This window comes from Nuphar pumila, chromosome 8, assembly GCF_984573655.1.
Source record: "Nuphar pumila chromosome 8, dmNupPumi1.hap1.1, whole genome shotgun sequence".
NCBI lineage: Eukaryota > Viridiplantae > Streptophyta > Magnoliopsida > Nymphaeales > Nymphaeaceae > Nuphar > Nuphar pumila.
In genome coordinates this window covers 5,577,792-5,590,223 of record NC_143256.1, presented here as the reverse complement: position 1 = coordinate 5,590,223, position 12,432 = coordinate 5,577,792, and the positions used below count along the sequence as shown (strand labels likewise).

The following is a 12,432-nucleotide window of genomic DNA, read 5'->3' as shown; positions in this document are numbered from 1 at the left end:
TACTAATTTCACATGATTATGTTTGCAATTTTTCCCTATGATAATTCAAATGCAAATAGTTACTTGAAAAAAAATACTTTTAATAATAGCTTATATCATCATTTCAGGCTGCAAATCAGCTATTCAGTTACTTTGAGGCTTACAGGGATGTGGCAAAAATAACTGAACTTAGACAGGAGCATCAAAGAACTACTAAAGTCACATATCTTTTCTGATTTCTCTAGGTATGTCTTGTATGATAGATTGTTCTTGGACAATAATTTAATGCAGCATTTAGCAGATGCTTGCCTGGTGGTTGATGCTTTGGACCCTTCAGTTAGAGAACTAGTTAAAATAGTTTGCAATAAGGAACTTGCTGCATATCAGCAGATTTTTGAAGGCACAAGTCTTTCTTTTTTTCTTCTTTATGTTTTTTCATGTTGATGACTTAAGAGCATCTATTTGACAATGTGGTTGTTTTCTTTCTACCCTTCACTCTAATTATGCTATAATTATTATTTCTCAAACAATTTACATTTCAGTTATTATTTCTCATACTCGTTTTTATTTATCCAGGTTGGTGTTGTTGAAATTAACTTGAGCTAAGCTAATGCACATTCTTGCAATTGAATTTTTTGAAGTTTTGAAGTCGTCGTTGTGCATACTAAAGTTATACAAGCTGCTGAAGTTGCATAGTATAAAAAGATCAGGATGATATGATGGCGTTTTACTTGGAAGATTGCTCCATTTTGCACATTGAGATGTACATTTTGTGGATAAATTGATCACAATTCATTGTATTTGATGGTCATAATTTTTTGTATTTTATGTGTAATTTTGTGGATAGATTTATCGAAAAAATCATTATAGATGTATACAAATATGTACAACAAGAGCTTTCATGAGAAATGATAATCACATCATCTTAAATGACTATTCCAATCATGTATTTTATATTTGATTGGGGACTTTTATGAAAAGTGAGATACAAATATGTGTTGGATCAGGTCTCTTTTGAAAGTAATCAATTTGTTAGATTGTGTAGGATCATATTTCGGATCACGCAGTTTCACAATCAACATCATGACATAAAGCAGAAAATACAACAGTACGAAAATCTTGATTGGATATGGCCCTAAAGGGCCAATTACCCAAACCCGAGCCTGGCCCGGCCCGACACGGCTCGACACGGCGGGCGGGCGTGTGTGTGTGTGTGGTAGTCATCCCAACCCCTTGTTCTTAAGAACAAGTGTAAGAGTTTACATATGGGTTATAAAGCCCACAACAAACTCAAACACCATCAATATGGGAGTACTCCACACCATCAAAACCAAACTTTTTCCAAAAAAGAAAAACACCCCACGTTTCTTCTTGGAATTTTCTCTCCCCTCCCTTCTTGCACCTAACAGATTGAACATTAGACACCTTCTATCAGTTCATCATTCACAGGATTAGCATCGCGACTCAATAAAGACACTCAACGGGTTAGAGTTATGTCAATTCTAACATTCGGTTTGGCCCGACCCATGACCCAACCCGACCCGACCCACATCGAGTTGGGTTCAGGTTGGGTTAACATATACCCAACCCAAACCTGACCCGTTTTAGAAGGCCGAGGGTAAGTTGATCATTTACAACAAAAACAGTGATTTCAAACGCCTTAACTAATGCGTCAAACACACCATTAATATTTAGAAGTCCTTTCAAGTTACAGTTTCCAAACTTATTTATCTTGCAGATGAACTTCTAAATTGTTTTATCCCCATAACCGACTTCTGCAGAAGTTCATTCACAATATGAGGCGTCAAACGTGACCTTAAATTGGATTCCAACTTTCTAAATCAGATTTTTCTGGATTCACATCAGTTATGGACCAATATTTTAGATGGGATCTAAATCAGATCAAGATGCCAGATAGTTGTCGAGAAGCACAAGCCAGAAAACACAATGTGTGCTCAGGCAACACCTTGGTAACTCCAGATACCCTAACAGGTTGTCTGGTATGGAATGAAATTCCAATCTGATCAAAATGTGATCCCATTTTTGTGTTTTACATGACAAAGAGCTTAGATTTTAGTGTTTCTTACCACTACCATTATTACCATGTGTTTCAGACCCAGGTTCAACCTTACCATATCGGATCTTATTTCGATCAGGAATTATGTTCGGACCTACATTGCACAATTTCTGATTCAGATTTAAATATAACAAGATGTGGCCCCATATCGGATCCGTTTGCAGCCATAAACTTAAGGGGACCCATTTAATACACATTAAAATTGTTTGTGACCTCTTTTGGTTCTTAAGATTGGAAGACCAATTGGTGTTGTTGATATATATTAAATAATGAATCCACGTCAGGTAAGGGCTTTACATGATAAGGATGTGAGTTTGCACAAGTCAACACAAGATCTCAGCAAATCCCAGCTAATCCTTAAATTGGTGTAAAATCCTACTAATAAGATCATCTCATGGAAAGATTTCATTCCCTATCCAATGTTTTAACGGTTCCCACAGAGTACACTTGTCTATAAATACCAACATGCTACTCACAAATACAACGTGAAAATCAATGAAGAAATTCTATGAAACAGATTGTTTCTTCAGCAAGTTTTGGTCTCAAAGCCTTAGTCTGATCTTTGTATTGATTGCAATGATGCTTCCAATCCATCAACCAGCAAACCTACTACTTAGGGGTGGCAAAATCTGACACCACCAGCCAAACCGCTTCTTAAACGGGTTTGTGTCTTAAACGGGTCGACCCGCCTAACCCATTTATTAAACGGGTCGGGTTCGTGTTAGGGGTATGCCAACCCGCCAACCCGTTTGACCCGTTTAATACATAGGTTAGGCGGGTGGGTCAACCCGTTTACACGAACCCGTCAACCCATTTATATTTAAAATGGTTCTTTGGGATGATTAAATTCACAACCCGTTTGTAATCCAAACTGGTAATCGTGTCGACCCATTTTAAATATACACCACACTTTTAAATATTTAAAACCCTCCCTGCAGAGATGACAAAACTTGAGAGCAATAGCATTAAATGTGAGAGAGAGAAAGAGGTGGAAAGTTAATCGCAAAGGTGACAAGACTTGAGAGCAATAGCATTAAATGTTCTTATATGAAAAAAGCGTCAATTTTTTTTAACATCAAATCAAGCTAAAAGTATAACTCTTTTTAATTTCTTCTTACTTAAAATAACCCCCCCTTCTTATTTCCTGCTTGCAACATTTTTTAACGGAGATATATAATCGTGTCGGGTCGACCTGACCCGTTTATTAAACGGGTTAAATGTGTCAGGTCAAGTTACCCGTTTAATAAATGGGTCGTGTTCGTGTTTGCCACATCCGAATCATTTAATAAACGGGTCGGGTTCGTGCTGAGGTGTTCTGACCCGCCATCCTGACACGATTGTCACCCCTACTACTACTACTGCAGTTTACTGCGCCAGCCTTACGTCATGTTTGAAGGTGCATCTCGCGCATCGCACTCGAGGAATAGTGCATTTTTCACACGTTTTGTAACAAACATAGGACACGGTGGATGCACGGAATGTCATCCACTGCATCCAGAATACGGTATAAACATTGTTCCACCCCCTGTTAGGAAAATAACAGGAGCAGGAAAAACAAATTAAAAAAAGATGCCTTGATGGGGGCGCCCGATTCTCTCTCTCTGCAGCGGCAAGAGGGGAGAGGAGCAGTCGGCGTGGCCAGCAGAGGGTCGTCGATGCTGGTAGCTGGAGATATCTTTGGGGTTAGGTCAAAGAACTCATCAAGAACCCCAAACGAAGGTTTCACTTCACCAAGATAGCAGAAGCAAAGGCCATGCGAAAAACTAACCAGGTAGTCTCTCTCTCAGGCTTTTTTGGTAATTAATGCTTGTTTGTTTTTATTTTTGTTGGTCTTAGAGGATTGTGATTAGAAAAAAGTACAAAAATTCCAAGTTTGATTTTTTCCCCTTTTATGGGTAGAAAGAGCAAAATCATTGTTTTGATGAAAATTTGAGAGAAGAAATGTTGTAATTATAATTTCTAGATAATTTCTCTAGATAAATATCTTTGTTGGGTTATTCTCTAGAGATATTTCCCTAATTTCTCTAGAAATTCCAAGTTTGGGTTTTCCATTTTTAGGTAAATATCTCTAGATAATTTCTTTTGTTGAACTCGGGATAATTCACGAACCACATTTTTGGGTTGAATTAAGTGTCTCCAGATAATTTTTTGTTTTTGAAAATTTCCAAGATTTTGTTGATAAATTATTTATTTTTCCAATAATAACCTAAGAAAAATAAAAAAGTAAAAAATCTTACCAGAAATCATTTTATGTTTTTGAACATAAAATATGATTTTGAATATATATTTTTTGAACATTTTTAAACATTAAAAAAATAGTTTATAGATCCAATCCAAGATTTTAGATTTTAAATGTTTTTTTATGTAAATTTATGGGTAGATCAGGTCATATAATCCAAAATGAAGTAATTTGACCCCTTATCTATGATCGTCTAAGTTATCCGCATATCATCATCAAACATCAAACATTTGGAACACAACATTTGAGTACGGTCCAAACAAATGTTGGATTAATGATGATTTTGCAAAGATGTGCAAAGTATTTAATATTTGAGATCCTGGTTTGGAACTCATGGTTTGAAAAAGGATTTTAAAGGGAAAACGTATTTTGTTGTGTTTTCCTTTCGAAAAAGGAAATTTCAAAATAAGTTTTCAAAAGAAAAAAATATTGGGTGTTATAGTACATCCTCTAAGAAAAACACCCTGGTTGCCAAATATAATATGAGCTACAATGGGGTGCATACAATTGACCATGATTTTGAAAATAATTTTAAATTAAAATTACTGAGAGAAATAGGTCGGTACTTGGAGAAGGCGGAAGCTTTAGAAGACTAAGAGATGAGAATGATATGGTTTGAATTAACCCAATGTACCAAGTTCCTCTTAATGAAAAAATCTTTCATAATGTGTAATATCACAACTGACAATGTCTCAAAAGGCCTGGTAAAAACTCCCAAGAGACCCATTGGGTCCTAGAGCCTTGTTTCTATAAGATTAGAAAACCACAAGGCATACCTCATCACTAGTAATAGGAAGGGATAAAGAATGATTATCTTCTTCAGAAATTATAAAACACACCTGACGAAGTCGGGTGGGGAAGGTGAGTAAAAAAAGGGGGGGCGTATTTTGAGGAAAGTGGTTCCTCAAAAAGAGCTAGATCTGGATCCAATCCATAGCTGGATGGATCAATTTTGGATCTAGATCAGAACTGAGTCTGGATCTAGTCTGATAGTTCTGAATCCAAATCAGAACTGAATCTGGATCTAATTTGTAATTTGGTATAGATTTAGTTAGAACTAAACTAGATTCAGTTCAGTCTGTTCCTGACTAAGACATAACTGAACTAGTCCAGTCTGCCCCTGACTAAGACAAAATTGAACCCAGTTGGAGCAATTGGGTCCAGTTCAGTTCGGCAGCATTGCTACTTCTACCTTCCCTTCTTCTGCGCGCACTGCAACTAAGAATGTTTGTTCCCCATGCTTGACACCCTTCTTCAGCTGCATTGTTGATAACACCGAAGACTTGCCTTTCTGCGTAAGGCACTGCACTGTGTGAGACAGGTCTGACCCCATGATCGTCAACATGTTAAACTTTGGCAACATCATAACATTTTGGCTTCGCAGAAACTCCATACCCAAAATCACCTTGAAATCGTCCAGGGGCACCACAGAGAAGTTGGCTTTACCGACCCAACTCCTCAATTTGAGTAGTCACATCTCTTGCTTCGCCAAGGATGGGCTTGGCCTCACAGTTTACCATCTTGATGGTCCTCTGCTTTGGCTCAGGCTTCAAGCTCAACCGTTCTGCCTCTTCCCGCAAGACAAAGTTGTATGTGGCCACGGAGTCTATCATTGCTGAAGTAGACTTTCCATTTATAATGACTTCCAAGTACATAAGTTTTTTACTGACCTGCATGTTCTTAGTCGCGCAACTTCTAGTTGTGTTAATCGATCGCATGGCCCCCATCCTTGGTTGCATTGCTTCAATATCACTACATTCAGTATCGCTGCATTCTTTCTGTGCAGCATTGGCTTTCCCATCATCCTTTACGAGGCGCTTTGGGCACTGCCTGGTGATATGTCTATCGCCACAGAACCAGCACGTCACAACCTCACCCTTGTTGTTGTTGTTATGCTTTGTGAAATTTTGTTTCTTTTCGAATTGATGGTGTGTCGATGCCTCACCTTATCACTGTGTTGCCCATCCTTCTTGCCTCCGTGGTTAGGCTTCTTTCCAGCTTTGGTTGATGGGGTGAAAGGCTTGCGTTGAGTGTCAACTAAGTGCTCGGCCACCACATATGCATCTTCCAAAATACGGAGGTTGCTCATTTCCACTTCAGACTATGCCCATGGTTGAAGTCCTACAATAAACCAGTTAAGCATATCGTCTTTTGGCATGTTAGGTATCTCCAACATAAGCTTCTGAAACGTTCTAACATAGTCTTGCAATGAACCAGAGTGTTTGAGCTCACGAACCATCTGATACGCCTGGATTTGCGCATTTCTTGCCATGAAATAGTTGTGCAACTCCATTTTGAAGTCGTCAAAGGTGTCTATCACACATTGACCCCTCTCCATATCGCTGCGCTTCCACCACCACCAAGCAAAAGCATCTCCATCAAGTAAGGTCGTTGCAGCCTTAATCCTCAGATCTTCAAGGGTCACATTCTGGATATCCAAGTAGTCTTCTACTTGGAACAAGAAGTTTTCAATGGCCTTGCTGTCACGAGAACCATTGAATTTCGTGGGTCTTGGCACATCAATCTTTGATGGTCTCTCACCATTTTCGCCATTTAGGGTCACCGTTTGCTACAATGTACGATTCTTCAACTGAAGCTCTCCTACTTCAGTCTGCAAGTCGGCCACTGTAGTCGTCAACGAAGTGACCTGCCCCATTAGTAAGTTTACCTGCTCTTGCAGGCTTGCCACCACATCATTCAGTCCACTGAATGATTCACATATGCGTGAAATCGCTTCCTCATGCGACGTCACATCTTCCACCAGCTTATTAACAGTTGTAGCCAACTCTTCTTGCCCCCGAGGTGAACCCATCTCCTCAGCTTTGACAACTGCCTTGCCTTTGGTGTTGCGTAAGTTTTGATAAGGCGTCATGATGTCTTGCTCACAAATCGCAGTCTGTCGATGTGTCTGTTGACACCGACTTTGGAGTCTCTTCCCCAACACGAGAATGAGCTCTGGTACCACTTGTTACGGACTTATTTACTTCAATGGGCCAGCGCGACGCGGTAGTCCTTCTAAACTGCCGCAAGCCTACTTGTCGGCTCACTTGCCGCAGAAGCTTCTAATTATAGTGTAAGAGAGCAAGACATAATAGAGGGAGAAAAATTGCAATCACAAGAAGCAATCACAACGAGGGTGAACAAAAGAAAGATCAACGCATTTACTTCATTCACAATTTTGCCCGCAAGCTATTACAATTCAAGTATACGGGTTGCCCCTTCGGGATATTGATTCACCTGAACCAGGCAGCTTACATCATACTCAACAAAAGCAAAAGAGACTGTAAGCACAACTGTACAATGCAAGTCGCAAGGGAACACTGACGAAGGCCCTTAATAATCCCTCTCCATTCTCTTCCCTCTTCTTGATCGGGTTTTCTCCAAAGCCCAACACAGATGAACGGAAGAATACTTGCCATAGATGATGCATCCCCTCCTTTCTAACCAAATCAACCATCATGTCCAGATGTTGAACCATTCGTGGCGTTGACTCCTAATGTTAAGCTATGATACCGTGATCAGGATAAGGCAATCTTCACCACGATAGAATCCAGCAAATATAGCAGAATCGTCTATGATGATCTGATAGAATCTAGCAAATGTGATAATCCAATAAAAAGAAAAATCTGAAATTTCTGCAAAAGATTTGTTTGCTTTACAATTTGTAAAGATATAAGGAAAATATTTTTTCCATTATTCTCCCATTAAATATGGGACATTTGTAATCAATATATAAAAAAGGATCCTCTCATACTTTAGTGAGAAATGTGATTAAACTTTCTCGCTTTATTTGTTTCCTATTGGAATTTTCTCTCTTTAGCTATTTCTCTTTGAATATTGCTCAGCGTCTTCTCCGTCTCCTACATCTCATACGTTAGTGAGGAGGAGCCATGTCTTTTTCAAATGAGGTCCAATCGGGTACCTTTGAAGAACTGTATTCACCCAAGGTCCAACCACACGCTTCTTGACAACTAGAAGCAAATACTTTGTGCATCACAAAAGCTCCCCATAAACAAAAAGGGAGGTGGTGCCTTCATCTCGTGACAAATCCCAAAAGTTTGTGCCTCTGCACCACACGTTGAAAAAGAAGAAGAAGAAAAAAAGAACACTAACCGAACCAACTCGTGTAAATAAAAGCTAATTAATCACCTCTTCTCCTCATTCGTCGCTGCAAATTCAGCAGAAGATCGTTCTGAACAACAATAGAAAATGAAGGAGAAAATCATGGCGAATTCCCGCCCCACGATCTACGAAGAAGACGACGCTGTGGATATCCATCAGATATTTTCCCAACTCAAAGCAGAAGCCTCAGATGACGAAAAGCCCATGAATTTACCTGAAATCCCCGATAGAGGTATGAAGAAGCTAGGACGGAATTTTAGCAGGCAGGTGTCGCTGGAGACTGGATTCGCTGCTTTGAAGAGAGAGAGGTCCAGAGCTAGAGATGGAAGGGTTCTCTTGAGGAACGGTAGGAGTTTCGGAGGGTTCGGTGCTACTAACCATAGCGGCAAGCTCGGTAGCCACGATCAGAAGAGGGGAGATTTCAGCATGTTCCGGACTAAAGGCGGCCTTCACCGGCAGAACACCCTCCTTCCCGTCAAACGAGAAAACGAGCAAGATTCCGGTAATCTGTTTTCAAGACCGCAAGAGGAAGGTATCAACATGAACCTTCCCACCGGCAGGTATTTTGCAGCGTTAAGAGGTCCAGAGCTCGATGAAGTCAAGGTAATTATAATAATGCAGTGATTAGATGCACATAACATATATAACGCCGATTGACCCTTGGTGCAATGCAGGATTCGGAAGACATCATGCTGCCGATGGACGAGAGATGGCCCTTCCTGCTGCGCTTCCCCATCGGTTGCTTCGGCATCTGCCTGGGCCTGAGCAGCCAGGCTATCCTCTGGTCCGCGCTCTCGACGAGCCCAGCTACCAGGTTCCTCCACGCCACCCCTCTCATAAACCTGGCACTCTGGCTTCTCGCCGCCCTCTCCCTCCTTCTCGTCTTCTCCACCTACACCCTCAAGTGTGCCTTCTACCTGGAGGCCGTGAGGAGGGAGTTCCAACACCCGGTGCGGACCAACTTCTTCTTCGCGCCCTGGATCGTCTGCATGTTCCTCACCATTGGAGCGCCTGCGGCGCTCGGCTTGCACGCGTCGCCCTCCCTGTGGTGCGCCTTCATGACGCCCATCCTGGCGCTGGAGCTCAAGATCTACGGGCAGTGGCTGTCCGGGGGGAAGCGCCGCCTCTGCAAGGTGGCCAACCCGTCGTCTCACCTCTCGGTCATCGGCAACTTCGTCGGGGCGATGCTGGCCGCGAAGATCGGGTGGAAGGAGGCAGGCAAGTTCTTCTGGGCCGTGGGGATCGCCCACTACTTCGTCCTTTTCGTGACGCTCTACCAAAGGCTCCCCACGAGCGAGGCGTTGCCTAAGGAGCTGCACCCTGTCTACTCCATGTTCATCGCCACCCCCTGCGCCGCTAGCATCGCCTGGGAGGCCATCTACGGCGAGTTCGATGGCTTCTCCCGGATCTGCTACTTCCTCGCCCTCTTCCTCTACGCCTCCCTGGTGGTTCGGATCAATTTCTTCAGGGGGTTCAGGTAATAGGGAATGGGATGCCTTCTACTTTTATCTCCAACCCAACCTCACTTTTCCTTAATTTGCTCGGTTATCCGTGCTGAAAATTGGGAAGGATATAGATCCGACTGAGATCAGCGGGCCTAAATCCAAATCCTTATAAAATAATGGTTATTTATGAGAGGTTGACCTGGATCTGCTTTAGGTCAATCCCTGTTTGATTCATTTAGAACTTTCTGACATATTTTTATTCACATTTTGAACAGTATAACTTCTCGAAACCATGTCATCCATGCATGCCCACATCAAACTAGCTAGGTACTTGCATGCCCATGTCTTTTCCCACATTTTTATGTGGGTGTTGACCGTGCCTATATCCTTTGAGGGTGGGTGGATAGGAAGTTTCAGATCTAAGAGCTTAGTATCAAATAATATCGATGTGAATGAATGAATAGAGCCGAGAATCTTGCAAGAGACTCTCTTGGCAGCCCGACAAGTTCTCAAGAAGGATCCTATCCTCTGGGAGGATCTATGTTGACTCTAGTTGTCCAACTGATTCATCTATCTAGATGGCTAAGATTAAGATCGAATTTAAGACCAATCCATCATGTCAGGTGATGGGATCCGTTCCCTCGAATGTAAAACGAAAAAAAAAATGAACATTTGGTAACATAGTGTCTGGGTGCATTTGTCTGTTTCATAGTAACTGGAAAACAAAGTGGACACGAGAATCGACACGTGAAGCTGAAAGGTAGAAGCCATCATATGAAGCGGAAAGCAGGATGCTTTTCTGAAGCGTTATTCAAGGGCATGAAAAATGAAGAGGAATGACATAACCACGAGTATAAAATCATATGAAACTAACATGTAAACTTATTATAAAAAATATCATTATTTTTTTAAGATGAAAAGCCTAGAAAGTCAGGGGAATGCAAGTGACAAGAAGATGAAATCGTTAAGGTAGCCAAATGGAATAGATTTCAAAAATGAGGTGGAAGGGGACTTTCTACTAAAAAGAAATGTGTTTTTCATATTTTGGAAGCAGGTTTATCAAATCTTCCCCTCCTTTTGATAAAGAAAGGAGTTTCCGGCTTTTGAAGCGAGTTTCTCTACGTAACTGCAAAAGCTTCCGATAGCTATGGTTTGTTTGCTATGTCTGAGCTTTCAATGTGAAAAAATATATATACGTTGCTTTTTTTACCGGTGCAGGTTTTCCATGGCTTGGTGGTCCTACACGTTCCCCATGACCACAGCATCCTTGGCCACCATAAAGTATGCAGAGCAAGAGCCAAGCGTGATAAGCAAGGGATTAGCAGTGGCGTTGTCGCTGTTGTCTTCGGCCATGGTTTCAGCACTGCTCGTTCTGACTCTGTTGCATGCCTTCCTCTGGCGCTCTTTGTTCCCTAACGACGTCGCCATAGCCATCACCAAGAAAAGAACTCATCCACTGAAAGGCCATGGCAAGGATAAGCTCAAACAGAGGGTTTGTCACATAAGACAATGGACGAAGCAATCCCCCTTTGCATTGATTACTTCATCAAATGCCAAGAACTCTAAGGGGCAGCAAGATCAAACATCAATTCTTTCTTCCATGTGTAAGAATGAGGAGCAGCACGATGAAAAACCCTAACTCTCCAGCTAATTATAGTGCAGTGTTAATGTGGTACATGAAAATACATGATCTCATGTAACATTAGTACGATAGAATGATCGGTTCACCACAATTACCAAGATATTTAAGGGGCATTGCAAATAAATTTATTGTTTGTATCAATGATCAATGACTTTACTATAACATAAAAATTATGATTCGATATTATTCCATAACAATTAGTACCTCAGTATGGCATAACAATATCTCATAAACCTGCGTAACTTGTTGGTACGGAAATCTTGTTCAACCGCTGTATACACATTCCAAAAGAAAAAGAAAAAAAAATGAGCTCTAGACATTCTTGAACAATAATCAAAGACACCCGCCCAAGTCGCTCTAGTGACAACAAGCCTGGAGAGAAGGTGCTGACCCCTTCATCCCAGGTTCGACTCCCACAGGGTGGGTCGGTGCCTTTAACTAATTGGCTCTGTATGGACTTGGGTGTCAGTGACCCCACTCAGGGTTTACCTTGAAGGGGGCAGGCCCATTAAGCTACTCCTGATCAAAGTTAGATCAGCTACTTGTGTGGGCATGTGGCCGGCACTATCAACATACCTCCCATCAAGTAATTAAATCTGATTGGTTATCTAATATTTTTTGTCTAATGGATTCGGCCATACCAAAGTGATCGCCATAGTTTCTTTAGTCAAAAGATATTTTTGATCGTAGATTTTGATGCTTAGGCATGTACGTCTTTTAAGAATATTAAAAATCAATGACCCATAGCGGTACCTAAATTTCACATTTCAAAAGTCGTTTTATGTCAAAAGAAAGTTCAAAGCATTCGTAGGATTTCTATTAGATAAGATGGCATCAATAATAGATATAAACGGCAACCATGGCTTTCTTCTTTGTGTGTGTGTGTGAATGTATTGAACTGTTTCAGCAATTATTTATAGAATTGAAG

The 12,432-nt window shown here is 41.1% G+C and overlaps 1 protein-coding gene across 1 annotated transcript; it reads left to right on the top strand.

The window, feature by feature from the left end:
* Positions 1 to 8,475: 8,475 nt before the first annotated feature.
* LOC149829493 (guard cell S-type anion channel SLAC1-like) lies at positions 8,476 to 11,623 on the top strand. Its single transcript, XM_090015557.1, has 3 exons — positions 8,476 to 9,020; positions 9,092 to 9,894; positions 11,081 to 11,623. The coding sequence occupies exons 1-3, from the start codon at positions 8,505 to 8,507 to the stop codon at positions 11,499 to 11,501; spliced, it is 1,740 nt and encodes a 579-aa protein (XP_089871683.1). The 5' UTR covers positions 8,476 to 8,504; the 3' UTR covers positions 11,502 to 11,623.
* The last annotated feature ends 809 nt before the right edge of the window (positions 11,624 to 12,432 follow it).

Coding starts and splice junctions, on each gene's coding strand:
- LOC149829493 (XM_090015557.1), top strand. CDS start 8,505: ATGAAGGAGAAAATCATGGCGAATTCCCGCCCCACGATCTACGAAGAA. Junction 9,021..9,091: donor CAGAGCTCGATGAAGTCAAG/GTAATTATAATA, acceptor GGTGCAATGCAG/GATTCGGAAGACATCATGCT. Junction 9,895..11,080: donor AATTTCTTCAGGGGGTTCAG/GTAATAGGGAAT, acceptor TTACCGGTGCAG/GTTTTCCATGGCTTGGTGGT.